Below are 19,443 nucleotides of genomic sequence, written 5' to 3'. Positions count from 1 at the left end.
AAGAAGCTTGGCAACAAAAAAACCCTTGTCTGACTTTTGGCTAATGGTTGTGTTGCTTTCTTTTTGACTTTGCAAGCTTTGCGGAACAGCCAGTCTCATTGCATTAAAAATAGAAAGTGTGTAAATATTCAAGAGCCGATAAAGATGTTAAGTTCATCTGAAGGTCATCTCAATTTCTTCCCTACACCCCCCTTATTTCTCCCTTCTAACTGCATTACCATTTCTCTTCTGTGCGTAGTCACTATATCTGTGCCCATCTCCAGCAAGGAGTGTTTTGTTTTCACGAGCAGTTGCCCCTTGCGACACGATTTACTATACATTGGATATGTCTGTAATTATTTATCTAATGGTCTAATGGCACGTCTAATGCCATATCTAATGCCATAATGCCATAATGTCTAATGCCATAATGCGTCTAATGCCATAATGCCATAGTGGCATTTATCTAATGGTCTAATGGATCTAATATCTAATGGCACGTGGGTGTGCCCACGTATATCAGAAACCTTGTGTTATAATTTATAATCAGTGAATGTTTCTTCTTCATCTCCCATTGAGTTATCGGATAATAATTATGAATCGAAATGTTCGCTCACAACCATTTTATAACTTCTTTTTTTTTTGGGGGGGGGGGATATAAGATCGAGGCTCGTGTAAGAGCTAACATTAATCACAAAAAGACAAACTGACACATAAAACATAAGATAAAGGGAGCGGGAGACAAGATGGAGAGAGAGAGAGGGAAGCACACAAGTACAACATTTGAGAGCAGGGACATTGGGAGATCTGTGGGAGGGAGAGGGCTTGGGGGGAGGAGGCACGGGAAGGAGGGTTGAAGTATAAAACTATTAATGTACTTTTGAAACTTCACTGCCCCACACCGCCTGTGAATCACTGTTTGTGAATTTTACTGTGGAATTTTAATATCCACAGGGAAATCCCCAGTGCTATAAACGTTAAGTTGTGCAATGTTAACCAACACTTGACCATTGTATAATATTGAAAACATTCGTACATTCATGCCCAATTTGGTTATACTGCATTGTAATACAACTTGTACCTTCTGTTGTCGCACCAGGTATTTGTGATGGAGCTGAACGGGCGCCGGGACAACCTGCTACAGCTAGATCGCACGGGGTCCCAGCTCAAGGTCCTGGCCCAAAAGCAGGATGTGGCGTTAGTAAAGAACCTGCTGCTGAGCGTGCAGGCTCGATGGGAGAAGGTCGTGCAGCGCTCCATCGAGAGAAGTCGTGCGCTCGAGGAGACCTGCAAGAGGGCGAAGCAGGTGACATGGGCACTGCCTTAGTCTTCCTGAGTCACATATCTTTTTAGGATTTTTTTTAGTAAGCTAAATGGCCTTAAAACGATCATTCTTTTTTTTTTATCATCCGCATGAGCCAGTGCAGTGGTTATGTTCAAAAAATATTATTTGCTTGATGATTCCCCTCATTATGACCTATCATATCCTGTTGCAGTCTTGGGTCTTCAATGCAGCAAATGGCTGAGACTGGCATTGTGAAACACCACAACAGCAAGGGAATGAGTAAATAAATGCGAATGAACCATAGAATACTAAATTGTTCTGAGAACACGTACACTTATAGGGTAGAAGTTACAGCCTGGATTTGGCATCCCTTCTGTGACCATTATTATTCATACCAACTTGAACCCATGAAAGAAAGCAGAAGTGATCTTGAATAAGCAACCTGGAAAATGTGCAAATAGTCGGTTTTTAGCACTCATATTCCATACCAAATCTGAGAACAATCATTTTGATCTACTTGGCGTTTTAGGGGTTTTTATTTTGTATGCAGAAATCTAGGCTCATGGAGGACAAAGGTTCACACACTGGCAGAGTCAGGGTCACAGGGTGGCAAATATATTGCAAAAAGAGTGGCAGAAAGGAAAGGGATCGAGTGGATGGAGGGTCACCAAGAATATAAAGACAGCAGGGGTTGATAAAGCATGGGGTGGTAATGGACAATGCTCATGGAAGAGTGGGGGGCGGTTACATAGACCAGAGAGTATAGGGATGAAGGAATGGAGGTAAGCATTCAGCTTTGAATTGGGGAGCGTAAGCAGCTGTGGTGTTCTGGAAGAACGCTTGTGACCTTGGAAAGTTTGGGGAGGATGAAGAGACAGAGGGACGAGCGAGGCCAGAGGTGAAGCGATAGAGAACTGACTTCTGAGGTTTCCCAAAACAGTTAGCAATTTCTTTTCCCCCCACTGCCAAACATGTGAGGTCATGTTGTAGCTAACAACCAATTTACTTTCCATAAGGCCTTCAGTGGTGTGCCAATATGGTGGTGTTTAGTTGCTGATAGTGATGGTCAACTTTCCCATGAGGTCTTGCATTTTTGTTTTTTGTTGTTGTTTTTTTGTATACTAAGTTGAGGCTCGTGTAAGAGCTAACACATAGAACATATAATAAAGGGAGCAGGAGACAAGATGGTAGAGAGAGGGAAGCACAACAACAGTAGAGAACAGGGACATCAGGAGATCTGTGGAAGGGAGAGCGCTGGGGCGGGCGGGGTACACGGGATAAACAAGATGAACACAACAAGGACTTTCAGGAAAGAAAATGGAATATGAAAAAGGTGGATTTGGGGTGTATTTAAAATTGGGAAGATTTGAAGGAGAAATAAGGGGATTGGGGGAAAACAAAAAAGGCTGAAGGTAGTAGGGAGAAAAGATAATAAAAAACACAATTGTGGACTCAAACTAGGAAAATGTAGGCCTCAAAAACCCGGCACGAAAAGAACGACGAATACTTACAAATTGGCCCAAGATTTAAAACAAACACCGAACTAGAAGCATACAGTAAACACAGAGACAGCAAAATAAACAGCAAAACTCGACAAAACTACCAGGAGTACTTGTCTTTGAGAAATTCGGCAGACTCCAAAAATGGCCAACCAAGCTCAAGGAACCGGAACCGGGAGCCCGAAGTCCGTTTACCAATATGGCAGAGTTGGCCTGCCAATAGTGATGAATTGGGCCTTCAAAATCTACACAAATCAAGGATTTGAAAAGTATGCATTAGTCCAATGCAAAAGTGCAAGTTGCAAGGAAACCATTAAGGCCATAAGGAAGCATGAACACACAACCGCCCTGGAGGATAGGTTGTACAAAAATACCGTGATTCGATACTTTATATAGAAGAATAAGATTTTTTTTTTTTTTTTTTCTTATTACTACGTATTTGTTTGTTTTTTTGTTTTTTTGTTTTTTTGTATACTGAATCGAGGCTCGTGAAAGAGCTGACATTTACTTCACAAACAAATCAACCAGACAAACAAAATATATAAAAAGAGGGAGCGGAAGACAAGATGGGGAGAGAAGGGGAAGCACACAAACACTTGAGAGCACACAACATTTGAGAGCAGGGAGATGTGTGGGAGGGAGAGGGCTTGGGGGGAGGAGGCATGGGAATGGGGGGGGGGGGGGGATGGAGAAGTATAAAACACAAGGACACCAAGGACTTCCAGGACAGAAGTTGGTATTTCAAAAAAGTGGAATTGGGGTGAAATTAGCAGGGGTAGAAAAGATCAAGGTTTTGGATGGGGGAAGATAAGAGATGGTGGTGAACAGCTGTTTTAAAGACCTGGAGGGTGGAGTGGGATTGAAGAGAGCGAGGGAGTTTGTTCCAGAGGTGGGAGAAAAGAGGAATGAAGGAGTGAAGGTGAGCAGAGAGTCTTGATTTTGGCAGTTTAACCATAAGAGGGTTGCAGGCAGATCTTGTGCGACCTGTAGGAATATTTGCAGGACAGAGCCCAGAGAGAGCTGGGGGGGCAAGGCCAGAGAGGAGTCGGTAGAAGACGGAAAGAACACCAACCTGCCTGCGGTGAGTGAGTGAGAGGCCCTTGGAGTTAGCTTCATCGCGGGAGATTCCAATGATTCTGAATGCTTTGGTTTCAACAGCATGAAGACGAGCTAAGTGTGATGCAGGAGCACCAGCCCAGAGGGGAGAGCAGTATCTCCATTGAGCTGCGGATGAAAGCCTTGTATGTGGTGAGGAGCTCAGGTGTGCCAAGGAAGGACTTCGCATGACGGAGGATGCCCAGTCGGCGACTGGCTTTGGAGGCCAGATTTGAAATGTGGTTTTCCCAGGAAAGATCATGGCAGATAGTGAGACCCAAAAGCTTGAGTGACAGAACTTCTTGGAGAGGATTATTCAGAAAGTGGATGGGAGGGTTGTCCAGTCGGTCTTTTCGGAGAGACATCCTAAGAGTGTGAGATTTGTCAGGATTGAAAGACATGTTCCACTTGTTTGCCCAGTCTGTGATTTTGTCCAGGTCTGCAGAGAGTGAGGAGGCTGCAGACTGCCGATCTGAGGGATGAAGAATGGAGCGACAGAGAGTAGAGTCATCAGCAAAGAGATAGAGAGGATTTTCAAGAGAGTCAGAGAGATCATTGATGAAGACCAGAAAAAGCACAGGGCCCAGAACACTGCCTTGGGGAACTCCAGCCTGAACAGGAAGAGGAGATGAGAGAAACCCATTCAGGGCCACACGTTGACTACGACGAGAGAGGAAGTCCGCCAGCCATGCGTGGAGATTTCCATGGATACCAAAAGAGGAGAGTTTGGTGAGCAGAGCGGGGTGCCAGACCGTATCGAAGGCATGTGATATGTCAAGGGAGACAGCTCTAATTTCCTGTTTGGCATTGAGGACCTCCATCCATTGTTGAGAAAGCAGAAGCAGCATGTCCAGAGTAGAGTGACCAGGTCTGAAACCAAATTGATGATCAGAGATCAAGGCATTGGAGAAGAGGAAAGATTTTATATCTGAAGCAATGATGGATTCCATGACTTTGCTGATAATTCGGAGAAGGCTGATTGGTCTGTAGTTGCTGGGATCTGTTTTTGCACCTTTTTTGTGCAAAGCGGTGATGTTTGCAGATTTCCAAGAAGATGGCAGATGACCTTGAGCAAAAGAGAGGGTGAAGAGAACAGAGAGAGGGAGTGAAAGAGCGGAAGAACAGGATTTTAGGACCCGTGGGCTGATGCCGTCAGGTCCAGTTGCAGAATCAGAGTCGAGGGTTGACAGAAACTTTTCCACCTTGTCAGGAGGAAAGGACACAGAGTCCAGGAGCAGCTGGGTACGACTGGGTACGGTGGGTACAGAGAGGGATGGGTTTTGGACACAAGATTTAGAGGCAAACACAGAGTTGAGGCATTCAGCTTTTTCACGTGCGGAGTCAGCCGTGTGGCCGTTTGAGGTGAGGGAGGGATGGAGTGGAAACAAAAACCAGAAACAGATTTGACCAGACGCCACCAGGATTTGGAAGAGGGAGACAGATAAGAGAGTTCTGTCCTGAGAATGGAGAGATATTGTTTCCTGGCTCTCCTGAGGGTGGACACACACTTGTTTCGGGCTTTGTGGAAGGAAATGAGATTTCCTTCCATTGGATTTGCTTTCCAGGAGACGAAAGCAAGTTGTTTCTGGGCAATAGCCTCACCACAAGAACCCGTGTACCATGGATGGGAGGAAGGGTATGACAACTGAAGACGAGATGGGATAAATCTGTGCATGAGAGAGAGCAATTTACTTTGGAAGAATTCCCAGGATGAGTTGATGTCAGAGGCGGTAGAGATGGGAGACCAGTCCAGATGATTGATGGCTGCTTGAAGACCGTGCCAGTTGGCCTGAGTGAAATGCCAGGCTCGTCGACGCTGAGGAGTCTCTCTGAGAATGGTCAGAGAGATGTCCACTTTAACAAGCACATGATCAGATGAGCCGATTGGAGCAGAAGAAGAGCAGCAGACATTTTCAGGGAAGTTAGTCATAACCAAGTCCAGAAGAGAAGATGCTCCGTTGACTGAGATCCGGGTCGGGAAATTGACAGATTGTGTCAGTCACAGTGAGTCACAGAAGTCCTTTGCTGAAGAGCCATGGCTGGTGAGAGCGGTACCCACACCCAGTCAACTGGCATGGTGACAATTGAAATCACCACTTATGAGGAAGAGAGAGTTGGGATGGGTAGATAGAAGTTGGTCCATATTATCAGACAGCGAGATGTAGATGGAGTCATCACTGTTTGGTGGACGGTACAACACACATATGAACAAAAGGTGGGAGCAAAGGGGAAGCCGAGCCAAAGGTATTCCTGGGGGTGAGGTGGAGAGAGGGCAGTGCAGGGCGAGTGAGGAAGAGAGTTTTTTATAAAGATAGCAACCCCACCTCCAGGACGAGGCTCAGGTCTATCATACTGGAGGAGGGAGTAACCTGGGAGAGATACCAAGGAATCAGAGACATCATGAAGGAGGAAAGTTTCTGTTAAGCAGATCACGTCTGGTTTGTCAGAAGCAACCTGTATGGAGAGATCAGTCAAGTTTGAGCGAAGGCCCCGGATGTTTGAGGTCCATACTGTTAAAGAAGAGGAAGGGGGAGCATCGGATACAGAACAGGGGGGGGGGGGCGGTAGGGTAAGATGTGGAAGAGGAGGAAGAGGTAGGGAGAGCTGTTGAAGGTGTGTCAGAGATTTCAGAATAGCTTGGAGAAAGGGAAGAATGGGGCGGACAAAAGGTTTGATGGTGATTGGGTGAGGCGCAGTGAGGTGTTATTTGAGGAGGGGGAAGAGTGAGGCAGAAGGTTGAGGGAGATGAAGGTGAAAGTTGGAAGAGGGAAGAAGCGGGGAGGACGCTTTGAGGAGGAGGGGTGAGAGGGGAGTCTAGGAAGGGAGGAGTGATGTAGAGTCTTGGAGGGGAGGGGTGTGGGGGGAGTTTAGGAGGGAAGGGGCAAGGGGGGAGATCTGAAAGGGATGGGTGATGGGGAAGATTTGGAGGGGAGGGGCAAGGGGGAAGATTTGAAAGAGATGGGTGATGGGGATGATTTGGAGGGGAGGGGAAAGGGGGTAGATTTAGAGGGGAGGGGTGATGGGGAAGTTTTGGAGGGGAGGGGTGATGGGGAAGTTTTGGAGGGAAGGGGTGATGGGGAAGATTTGGAGGGGAGGGGCAAGGGGGAAGATTTGAAAGGGATGGGTGATGGGGAATATTTGGAGGGGAGGGGCAAGGGGGAATATTTGAAAGAGATGGGTGATGGGGAAGATTTGGAGGGGAGGGGCAAGGGGGTGGATTTGGAGGGGAGGGGTGATGGGGAAGTTTTGAAGGGGCGGGGTGATGGGGAAATTTTTGAGGGAAGGGGTGATGGGGAAGTTGTGGAGGGAAGGGGTGATGGGGAAGATTTGGAGGGGAGGGGTGAGATTGGATTTTGAAAAATGTACGATTAATGGGAAACGAACATTTATTGCAAAATGAGTTTCTTGAGACCTTCAAGTCAAAAATACGTTTGAGGACGCTGAAGGATGGGTGGAATTCTGGAGAGTTTAGGGAATGTATGAAAGAGGCACTGTAACTGTAAGAGAAGGAATTTTTTTTTGGAATGAATAGATTTGGTGTGCAAGTCGAAAGCATCCTTTTATAGAAGAAGAAGAAAAAGGTGTTATAGTATATGACAGAATACAGTTCTTCAGGGGACAGTTTAAACATTTTTTAACGACGTGAACACGTGATCACGAACAACGTGGTCGAAGAACGAACGAACAAATAAGAACAGAGAAGGGAATTTTTTTGGGGTTTTTATTTTTTTTTTGAGTCGAGATGAGAACAGAGACAGAGACCGAACGTGAAACGTGAAAAATAGAGACCGAAAGTAATTGCGAGCGCAATCGAAGAAACCGCTGAGACAGAAACAAAGCCTCAAGCCAAGGTCAGACACGGTAGCCTACTCGTACTTCACTAGGCCTCAGAATACGTGACACGAACTAACCGACGATTCTGTACACAGGTATGAAAAACCAACACAAAGAATACTATTAAAGACACACCAATAGTTACACACACCAAAGGAAAGATACAGTTTCAACAAAAACACAATTGTGAAAAGTTACTTAACTTCGAAAGCGTGCGCGCATGGACAGCTTTGAAGAGACGTGACCTCCAATCTTGCGCATGCGCAGATGTCCATGAGGTATAATAGGGTATAGGGTTTAGGAGGTTTAGGAGGTATAATAGGGTTTTGTATTGTTTTTTATCCTTGGTATTACCCTGCTCTCACCACCTTCCTGGCAGTTTCATGAGCTGTGGAGTACCCTCATAGGATGGTTGGAAGAGGCAGAGCGTGGCCTGGATTCGGAGCTGGACATTGCCAATGATCCAGAGAAGATAAAGGTCCAGCTGGGAAAACATAAAGTGAGATCTCTAAACCATCTTCCTCTACCTTGTTGAAAATGAATTGTAAATCATTTTGCAAAGACAGATGTTTATATATACGTGGGAGCTTGGAATAAACAGTCTCGACAAGATCGACATTTAGGCCATTTGACCTTTCACACCTGTGTTGTATCCACATCCCATATAATCTTAACATAGTGAGTCAAATTACCTTAATATATCCAATTACTGGCATTTTTAATCAAATACCTAAAATTTACACCGTGATGCTTCATTGGCCAGGAGTTTCAGAAGGCCCTCGGAGGGAAACAGCCGTTGTATGATAGTGCCGGCCGAATGGGCCGCACTATGAGGGAACGTACTGAAGCTGCCGATGACCGTGAGAAGCTGGAAGACGTGATTTCAGAACTGAGAGATCACTGGGACACTGTCTGTGGGAAGTCTGTGGAGAGGTGAGAGATGTGGGTGGAAGGGAGGTTGGAGTAGAATGGGATAAAATTGTCGTTAACTTTGTGAAGGACTACGTAAATAAGGTAATTAATGGAAGTTTTCTTCCTTGCTTTGGAAATGCAAACCTTGGAGCCTGAGTTCTGGAAGCCAATGTTCTATTTGAGAGTTCCATGGCTTGCTCTTTCACAGGCAACACAAGCTGGAGGAGGCACTGCTCTTCTCTGGACAGTTCACCGAGGCCCTGCAGGCCCTGGTCGACTGGCTTTCTCGTGTAGAGCCACAGCTTGCTGAAGATCTCCCTGTCCATGGCGACCTTGATCTGGTTCTCAACCTCATGGACTCACATAAGGTCTTGTCTTTGTCTTAATCACTTATGCTCTGTGCACAACATCATCTCTAAATTATGGTGAAACGTGGCATTAATGTCAAAACTAAATGAGACTTGGGAAAGAGATCCATGATCACAGGGGTCATTGTTTTACTCTGCACATGATGTTATTTTGGCATTTCATGGTTTTTCTTCATCCTTGTGTTGTTGATAGAACTTGGTGTTGGCTTAGCGGTTAGGGTGCCGGCTTGGGATTCTAGGATCCTGGGTTCGAATCCCGGTGGATCGCTGAATTAACACCAGGGGGGTTGACTCAGCCTGTCATCCTTCTGAGGTCGGCAAGTTGGTACCAGTTCACTGGTAATTCCCTGTGTGTCACAAGAGGCGACCAACAGGGTTGGCGGCAGGAAGAGCATCCGGCCATAAAACATCGCATTGTTCTAGTTTTCTATTGCTTCGCAAAACATCATTACTGTATATATAATTTTGTATGCTCATCCCGTGTCCTTTTAAAGGGTTTATACTGTCGTAGAATAATAAATGTTTCCGTTCAAACTGCTGTGTGAATAAACCATACATTGGCGCTTCTTCCTCTTCTTCAAACTCGCAAAGAGGCTTTTAGAACTGGCAAATTCGTGATTTTTTATGTCGTAGATGTTAGGTTTCTGTGTTTACAGCGTTTATCTCTCCGTATGTATGTATGTCCCTCACATATTTATCCGACATATTGGGTGAGTTTTATAGCCGACAATTACGCTTCTGAAAGGTAGAAAGTAATGCCATTTGGCTTTGCCAGTTGTGTTTCTTTTAACACCCTTTAGGAAACGTTCATATATTACGTCATATACCTGGTTGGAGCAAATTATCACACTTGATGATTTGGGGGAACTGAAATTATGACAACAGGGTGATGATATATGACATGACGGGGAGGGGGGGGGAGGGGGTGGAGGGGTAATGCCCCCAGATCATATTATAATTAAAACTTTGATTAAGGGCTTCAAATATTGAAGCATTTATTATGACTGCCTCCAACTACCCTAAGCATGGTGTTGGCTTAACGGTTAGGGTGGGTGGCTTGGGTTTGACGGTTAGGGTGGGTGGCTTCCTAAGTTTGAATCCCGGTCAGCTATTGAATTAACACCAGGTGGGGTTGACTCAGCCTGTCATCCTTCCGAGGTCGGCAAAATGAGTACCAACTCACTGGGTCCTCTCTCAAGGAGGTTGGTGGCAGGATTTGCACTCCAGCCGCCGTATAAACACCTCATTCCGTAACACGCACAGTGGTGTGTGTCGGGATGGTGCTGAGGTCACTGATAGTGTTGACTAACTGAACAACATTTGGAATAAACCGTTGTCTCAATGCAGTCTCTTCACTTCCATGGTGACGGACAACTTAGAAACTTGGAGTACTTCAAAATAATTTAATACTTACATTATTTGCTAACTGGCATCTCCACCCAGGTCATACTATCCTCTTCAACTAAAGTATCAAACATGCCCGGCCTCGCCGCTGTTAGAATTTCGGTCTTGTTTCTTTGTAAATAGCACCTGGTAGCCAAGAGGTGTTCATGGATGAGGTTGTTATCCTCCTTGGCCTTAGTCCGAAATGGGGGCTTATGGATTGGGTCTCGTCCATCCGTCCATGCGTCCACCAGCATATCTCGGAGATGTATGGACCAATATTGTTAATACTTGGCACAAACACAATATATGATGGTATAATACATATGCACTTGATTTTGTTTCTTGATGCGATCAAGTCAGGGAGACGACTTCCAGTCCCTCGAGCGACGGGGCTTGCTTCGATCTCTCCACGGCATCAAAGTTTGAGTGTTTTCCCGTTCGTTTCTTTGTCAAATTTCCGTTGCGTATTTTGTTGTGTATGTGTTATTGTGTGTTTCTATTTGGTTTTGGTTTTGTAGTTGTTGCAAATTTGTGTGTAATTAGTCGTTTCTTTGTTCGCGCCTCGTGCGGCCTGGTGTCTCGTGCGGCCTCCTCGTCTCGACTTGTGCCCCGCCCCCTATATTCTCGTTTGTTCTTTCACCTCTGCTCCTGCTTTCTCAAATCCACATTCTCACTTAGAGACTTTTCCCAGATTGTTTTTCATGGTTTTGTTTAAATATTTATTTAAATATGTTTAAACCGCAGCCGTGATGCTAACGCCGCCCACCCCCCAGAATTTCCATGTTTTAAACGTTTCCCAGTGTGTACCCTGGATTAGAATAGGTACGCCGTATCCCTGCGTGTCGTAAGAGGCGACTAACAGGGTTGGCGTCAGGAAGGGCATCCGGCCATAAAACATTGCCTCAAAAAGAGAACCATGACAATTACAACTACATGTGGGCAGGGTACAGCCCGAAGTGGAGATCGGTTTCTGAGGTTTGGGACATGGAATGTAGGGACAATGACAGGGAGATCAGGAGAAGTGGTGGAAGTAATGGTCAGAAGAAGAGTGGACATATGTTGTGTGCAAGAGACGAGATGTAAGGGAAGTGGTGTGAGAATGGTGAAGGGTAGGCAGGGACAGAAATACAAGTTTGTGTGGTAAGGGTGCCCAGAGGGCGTGAATGGTGTTGGTGTCCTGTTTTCTGAGGAGTTTGTAGACAGTGTGGTGAGTGTGACTAGAGTGAGTGATAGGTTGATGATGGTGAAAATGATGATTGGAAAGCTCTTGGTGAACGTCATCTCGGGATATGCTCCGCAGGTTGGTCGAAGCGATGAAGAGAAGGACAAGTTCTGGTGTGCGATAGAGAAGCTGATGGAAAACGTGAAAGATGAGGAAGTTGTTGTGGTAGGAGGAGACCTAAATGGACATGTGGGAAGGAGTATGGATGGTTTTGACGGAGTTCATGAGGGTTACGGATATGGTGTGAGAAATGGAGAAGGTGAAAGGATTTTGGAGTTTGCTGATGGAGCTGATTTATTGATTTGTAATACTCAGTTCCAGAAAGAGGATAATAAGTTTATTACATACACGTCAGGTGGGTCGACGACAACCGTTGACTACCTGATGGTGCGTAGGCGAGATAGGGGGCACCTCCGGGACACAAAGGTGATCCCGGGGGAGGAGGCTGGTTCACAGCACCACTTGGTTGTCTGCGACGTAAGGGTGAAAGGTGCGAGGAGAGCTCGGCGGGTGAAGTACCAACCGAGAATGAAGGTGTGGAGGTTGAAAGAGGTGACAGTAAGGGAGGCATTAAAAGAGAGGCTGAGTAGGGTCGAGGATGATGTGGTTGAGCTTGAAAGTGGTTGGATGTCAATGAAAGCTAGTCTGTTGGGAGCCGTTGGTGAGGTATGTGGATGGACAAAAGGACCACCGAGGCACTCGGAAACATGGTGGTGGGATGATGAAGTTGGAAAGAGGATTGACGAGAAGAGGAAGAAGTTCAAGGAGTGGCAGAAGGCGAAGGGTACGGGAGCAGAAGCAGCAGAGCATGAAAGTTATAAGGCAGCCAGGAAGGCTGCAAAGAAAGAGGTAGCAAAGGCGCAGGAGGCATGTAGGAAAATGTTCGGAGAACGCTTGGATTCGGAAGAGGGTCAGAAAGCAGTATTCAGGATTGCAAAGCAGATAGCGAAAGAGAGGTGTGATGTGATGGGGGTGAGTTGCTTGAAGGATGAAGTGGGACAAATCGTTGTCGACCCAGATGGAATTAAAGGAAGATGGAAAAGATATATGGAAATGCTGTTGAATACAGAGAATGAATGGGATGGCAACATAGAGAGTAACCCAGTTTTAGGACCGGCAGAGAAGATAACTGAGAAGGAAGTTGAGGAAGTGATAAAAGCAATGAAGGGTAGAAAAGCGGGAGGGCCCACGGGAGTTGTGGGAGATGTGTTGAAGGCAGCAGGAAGTTGGGGTGTGAAGAGAATGACAGAGATCTGTAATCTGGTGGTGAAAGAAGGCCGCATTCCAGTGGATTGGGAACTGAGTACCCTCGTCCCTCTATACAAGGGGAAAGGTGACCCTCTGGAGTGTGGCTCGTACCGAGCGATAAAGTTATTGGAGGATGGAATGAAGATATTGGAAAGGGTGTTGGAGAGGAGGATAAGGAAGAAAGTGAAGATCGACGAAATGCAGTTTGGATTCATGCCAGGAAGAGGAACGACAGACGCGCTTTTCATTGTGAGGCAGTTGCAGGAGAAGTACATGGAGAAGAGGAAGAAGTTGTTTCTTGGGTTTGTTGATCTGGAGAAAGCATTCGATCGGGTTCCACGCAAAGTATTGACATGGGCATTGAGGAAGTTAGGAGTGGAGGAACTGGTTGATCAGAGTAGTGATGGCAATGTACAAAAGAGCACGCACAGCTGTAAGGACGAAGGACGGGAACAGTGGTGAGTTTGAGGTAAAGGTGGGAGTGCATCAGGGGTCGGTACTAAGTCCACTACTATTTGTAGCTGTGATGGAGGTGCTGGCTCAGAACATAAAGGAGGGTTTACCGTGGGAGTTGTTGTATGCAGATGATCTGGTGTTGATTGCGGAAAGTATGGATGGACTGAAGGAAAAGATGAACACGTGGAAGGAATGTATGGAGACAAAAGGTCTGAAGGTGAATATCGGAAAGACGAAGGTGATGGCAAGTGGTAAAGCATGTGGCGAGGTGGAAAGAACTGGGAAGTGGCCCTGTGCTGTGTGTCGGAAGGGTGTCGGAGTGAACTCCATTCAGTGTACAATGTGCGCTGAGTGGGTTCATCAAAAATGTAGTGGTCTGAGAGGGTCATTAACCAGTGTGGCAGCTACATTCAAATGTAAGGTGTGCACAGAGGGAGCTGCAGATGGAGGAAATGTTGAGTTGGATCTTGGAGACGGCATGAAGCTGGAAGGTGTGAAAACATTTTGCTACCTCGGAGACATGCTGAATGGAGAAGGTGGATCAGACTCGGCAACGGTTGCTCGAGTGAGATGTGCATGGAAGAAGTTTCGGGAATTGAGTGGCGTGCTGATGATGAGGGGAGTGTCGTTGAAGCTGAAGGGAAAGGTGTATGCTGCATGTGTGAGAAGTGTTATGATTTATGGGAGCGAGACATGGGTAATGAACGTAGAGCAGCAACGAAGGTTGGAAAGGGTGGAAATGCGAATGGTTCGACGGATCTGCGCAGTATCGTTGAGAGAGAGGAAGACAAATGATGAATTGCGAAAGATGATGGGAATAGAGCCTGTGATTGATGCTGTGAAGAGGAACAGGTTGAGATGGTTTGGTCATTTGTTGAGGAAGGATGAAAGTGACTGGTTGAGAAGAGTGATGGAAATGAATGTAGAAGGAAGTAGAAGACGGGGAAGACCGAGAAAGACTTGGCTAAAGATGGTGGAAGAAGAAATGCGGGCAATGGGATTAACAAGGAGAGATGCAGAAAATAGGGCAAATGGAGAAGATTGTCATGGGGACCGCAAGGCTAACCCCCGCTCTAGCAGGGAAAATGGCCTTTTAAAATGCATGTTGTTGTTGTTGTTGTTGATGCGATCAAACATGGCCGACTGGTGGCCATTTTAGTTGTTTAAAAACCTGATGTTGAACACGTCCTCAACCATTTCTTGGACATGCATTTACCAATGTTGTTCAGACTTGGCAAACATATAAAGAATAATGGCCTACATATGCACGTCATTTTCTTTCAAGATAAGATCCAAGATGGCCGACTGGCGGCCATTTTGTTACCTAAACGTGTCCTCAACCATTTCTCAACATACATGGTCTGACTGTTCAAACTTGCCACACGCATGGTACATGATGGTATACACGTGCACCTCGGTTTCTTTTGCGATCTGATCAAAGATGGTTGACTGGTAGACTGGCGACCATTTTAGTTGTGAAAAATCCAATGTTGAACACGTCCTCAACCATTTCTCAGACATGCATTTACCGATCCTGTCCAAACTTGGCAAAGAGATAAGGAAAGATGAGTTACATATGCACGCCATTTTTTTCCAATCAGATCCAAGATGGCCGAGTGCCAGCCATTTTGTTACTTAAACATGTCCCCAACCATTTCTCGATATGCATGGACCGATTTAATTCAAACTTGGCGCAAAGACAATACATGGGAGTACACATATGCAGAATATTTTGTTTTGTAATATGACCAAAGATGGTCGAATGATGGCCTTTAACTCTGTAAAGCAAAATTAATAAAACCACGGGGGCTATGACATTTAATGTCTTTTTCTTCTTGTTATAAATGATTGGCTGTGGTGCCTATCGTTGGGATTATACGCCTATCATTAAGGATGCTCTCCTCTTTACTTCGTTGAGCAGGTCTTCCAAAGAGAGCTTGGGAAGAAGAGCAGCAGTGTGCAGGCGTTGCGCCGTTCAGCCCGTGAGCTGGCCGAAGGTTCACGTGACGATACCGGATGGCTGAAGAGCCAGATGGCTGAACTGGTGGCACGTTGGGAGATTGTGTGCCGCCTTTCAATTTCAAAACAAGGACGTCTAGAGTCAGCTTTGAAGCAGGTAAGGACAGACTTTGGTAACTTTTTCTTAATTAATTTCATGTACTGGGTGGTTTAAAATATATGCCGAAAGTGAAGGTGACACTAAATATCGTTGTGGAAGCACATATAATTGTGAACATACATCTAAAATGTATTTGAAATACATGCATTTCACAAAATCAGCTCTTTTGAGACGGTGTAGTGAAAATGATCCCTGAGTGGTAAGACAAGATCCTGCCTGCCTATCTAAAACAAATCAATTTAGATTTATGCAAATTTTGATCATGAAATTATTTTTTAAATAATTCCTTATCAGAAGTCAAATATTCTTTCTTATTGGTCCTCAAGGAGCCATGACATCAGAGGAAACTCAGGATGTCCGTCAGTTATATTCCCAAGGATGCATTTCAGTTATTGTTACCCCGTGCATTCGAAGCAAAAAGCGGGGTTAAAGGCATATAAATAAATAAATACAGGGTTTTACCGCCATTCAAACCAGTGTCTATTACATCACCCTATCTAACTCGTTACATGAGGTATTTGTGCATGTTTGTGTTCTTTATAACATCCTTAAAAACTGTTTGGAATGATTTTCAATTTTGTGTGACTGCCAGGCAGGCAGACAGAGTAAAAATATTATCTCACTCCTCTCCCCCATTTGCGATCAGGACAAATTCAAAGCCAAAGTACGGTAAAACAGCAAACCTGTCTTCCGATTTTTGTTCCGATTTGTGATCAAAATATAACTTTCAATTTAAACAAGTTGTTCCTCGATCATAAACTGATAAGACAAACAGACAGCCGGATATGAAACAATTGCTTAAACCTCTTTAAAACTTTATTCAAATTGAATTATATACTTGAACACTGTAGAACACAACTCGCCTTCATAATACTTCAAGAACCATGTTATATGTCGATATACTGTATATAGTGTTAGGTGTGGCATGTGAGAGGGTGTACCCGGGGTGAAGTGAATCGGGTGAAGAAGAGGCCGTGATATGGCTCGGTAAGACGCTGATTGACGCTGCACCCTATGGTTATCAATAAAGCCTCCATCTCCTAAACTGCGACTCAACGTCGTCTTATTACAGTGCATAGGGTGAGGTATGTATAGAGTGGGGGCTAAACTTCCGGATTTTTTTCTATGATCTTCAAGATCATTGTTTTATTAAAATTAAAGTATATACTTGAACACTGCGTGGGGTATCATGTTCTATGAACTCTCTAGTTATTGAAGGGATAAGTGTATTGTAAATTAAATTATCATAGTAAATAACTCTAATAGCTAAGGCCACAATGTAAGAATGATTGCTCATCTCACAGCTCAGCAAAGAATACCTTGGTCTCCTCTCAGATGGTAATATACATGACTGACTGGCACATATCACACAGTATCATACATGAAACATTGTTATAAAAGTTTAGTGAAATGTGAAGCACCATTTATTTTATTTCAGGCATGAACATAATTCTGAGAGAAGTTCAGCTCAAAGAGGCAAACCGAGTTATTTGAAAAGCTGTTTTGCCGTTACCCAGCGAGTACAGTACGATACACACCCCGTGATAAATCGTGCAATGGATCGTTTTTGGTATACCAGACAGGATGTGAACTAGTAAACAAAATACTGTTGGTAATTTGGGACCCTGCGCTTGTGAAGCGAAAAGCGGGGTTAAGCGATCGGTCATGTGCGGAGGTACATATGTACGTACGTGTTTGATTTTTTAATAAAAATCATTTTCTCAGCAACCATTGGTCTGATTGACATGGAATTTTCACCATACTATGCATCTACTCAAGTAGATTTTTTTTGTGATAATTCGGACGTCGTAGGTCACGTGATATGGGCGTCATCTTGTTTAAATGCATTTTCTCAGCAACCGTTGGTTCGATTCGCAGAAATTTCACCATAGCATGTGGCTACTCGTGTAATATTTTCGGAGTAATTATGACATCATAGGTCCCATGGAACAGGCGCCATCTTGGAAAAACCGGAAGAATTTGGACCTCTATTTCTCCGAAACCGCTCCATGGAAAAAATTGAAACGTGGCTCATTGTAATGAACTCCGCATGGGGAATAAGTGTTGCTAATGTTGACACCATCGTTGCCTTCATTATGCAGTCATAACTCGACAAGTACAATGCTTAGTCCGATCAGTTTAAAATTTATTGAGTGTGATATACGCAACAATTATATTGGAGAATGTAAATTTATGAAGTCATAGGTCGTGTGGTCTGGCAGCCATATTGGATCAAATTTTAAAAAGCCTTAAAAAGCAGAAGAGTTGGCTCACACCAAGTCGACTGCGCAGGCAGGGTAAGTATTCTAAGAATACGATCTAGTTATACTGTACATGCGATATCTAGTGAGTGTTCATACATCTCGGCCTCCCACCAGCCCTGCAATAAAATGCAAATGTATAAATACAACATTTAGTAATATCAAGCTGTTAGTTCTTTCTGGTAAAATTCCTGAAAATGCAACGACACCCTACAACACCTCAATGACATGACCCTGATGGAAGCTTCACTATTATCAGATAAACCCTCACACTGACCTTAACCCAGACAGTGCCCTCTACTCCTTCACTCCTTCAGTGCTATGTATTCCTGCTCCTCTTCCCAGGCTGAGGTGTTCCACACATCTGTACACTCACTGCTCGAATGGTTAGCTGAGGCTGAACAGACGCTTCGCTTTCATGGTGTGCTGCCCGATGACGAGGAGGCCCTTTGCGGCCTGATGGAACAACACCAGGTTTGGACACTTTTCCCATGTTGGACAACTGTTTTCAGATATTTTAGAACGTGGCAGAGAAAATAATTAGAGTGAAATGTACATGTTCCAAAATATCAGCTCTTTCGACACGATGTGGTGTAAATGACTCCTGAGTTTTAAGACCACTGTAGTAATTTTGAGATTTTAAGACCAAGGCCTGCCTTCCTATAGTAATACTTCAGCTACAGTCAGGCCTCACGCCATAATCTAAAGAATGCTTCTTTTAACTCTTGCTCACATACAAAAGTATAACTGACACTCTGCATTGACAGACATTCATGAAGAAGCTCGAGGAACGTCTGGCTGACTTGAATCACGCCACGACTATGGGGGAATCTATCCTTGCCGTCAGCCATCCGGACGCGATCACCAATGTTAAACATTGGTTGACCATCATTCGTGCTCGTTTTGAGGAGGTCAGTTACCCCAGCAGCTTGAATGATGTTGACATCAATGGGTCATTGGTAATAGTCAAAATGATAACTGTGGGTGATTTACAGGTAATAGCATGGGCCAATAATAATATTTGTGAGGAAGTAGGCCATGGGTCATTGGTAATAGTCAAAATTGTAACTGTGGGTGCTTTGCAGGTTATGGCATGGGCCAAGCAGCACCAACAAAGGCTGGAGGCTTTCTTAGCAGAGTTGCTCACCAATGCGCAGCTTATGGACCGCCTTCTTGGCTGGCTGCAACGGGCTGAGGAGACCCTTTGCCAGAGGGACGTGCAGCCGATGCCCGAAGAGCTGGAAGATGTCAAAGCTTTGATAATAGAACATCAGGTGAACTTCATGGCTCTTGCATAATTGAATTGTCTACTTCTCTGCAACCTCTTTCATGCTGATTCATTATTTAATGTTTGATAAACACCTTTTTGAGAAGAAAATATGCAGTCAATATAATAATATAATAATCCATTGACTTTCACATGTGTGGCAACTAATAAACTTCACATGGCGTGTGATACAAGAGTCACATGCTACGCACTGAGCAGTACCTCACACCCCTAGACCTTCATGGAGGAGATGACGCAGAAGCAACCAGATGTGGACAAGCTGACAAAGACATTCAAGAGGAAACCAGCAAACAATCAGTCCTCCAGCACAACCCAGATCCCACTGTTTGACAGGGGCCGCGTTAGTAAGTGCGGGTATGGTGGAAAGCTAAGGGTTGCAGTATGTAGGGTGGCCTATTGGCAAGGAACCGAGCTGCTATCCAAGAGGTTCCTGGACTGAAAACAATAATATTCAGGAATTGGGCTCTCTGTCCTTGGAAGCCAAACTCATC

At 44.8% G+C, this 19,443-nt stretch overlaps 1 protein-coding gene across 1 annotated transcript in view; it reads left to right on the top strand.

Moving 5' to 3' along the window:
- Nucleotides 1–19,443, top strand: part of DST (dystonin) — a 390,037-nt gene that overhangs the window by 350,955 nt on the left and 19,639 nt on the right. The window contains exons 84-92 of the mRNA XM_078772579.1: nt 1,079–1,285; nt 8,072–8,191; nt 8,456–8,625; nt 8,813–8,972; nt 15,206–15,400; nt 18,010–18,138; nt 18,432–18,575; nt 18,750–18,938; nt 19,167–19,296. Coding sequence (XP_078628705.1) covers nt 1,079–1,285; nt 8,072–8,191; nt 8,456–8,625; nt 8,813–8,972; nt 15,206–15,400; nt 18,010–18,138; nt 18,432–18,575; nt 18,750–18,938; nt 19,167–19,296 — 1,444 coding nt within the window. The remainder of the gene's footprint in view (nt 1–1,078; nt 1,286–8,071; nt 8,192–8,455; nt 8,626–8,812; nt 8,973–15,205; nt 15,401–18,009; nt 18,139–18,431; nt 18,576–18,749; nt 18,939–19,166; nt 19,297–19,443) is intronic.

This window comes from Myxine glutinosa, chromosome 2 (assembly GCF_964187855.1).
Source record: "Myxine glutinosa chromosome 2, kmMyxGlut1.1, whole genome shotgun sequence".
NCBI classification, from domain to species: domain Eukaryota; kingdom Metazoa; phylum Chordata; class Myxini; order Myxiniformes; family Myxinidae; genus Myxine; species Myxine glutinosa.
This window is presented reverse-complemented; position numbering and strand designations above follow the sequence as displayed.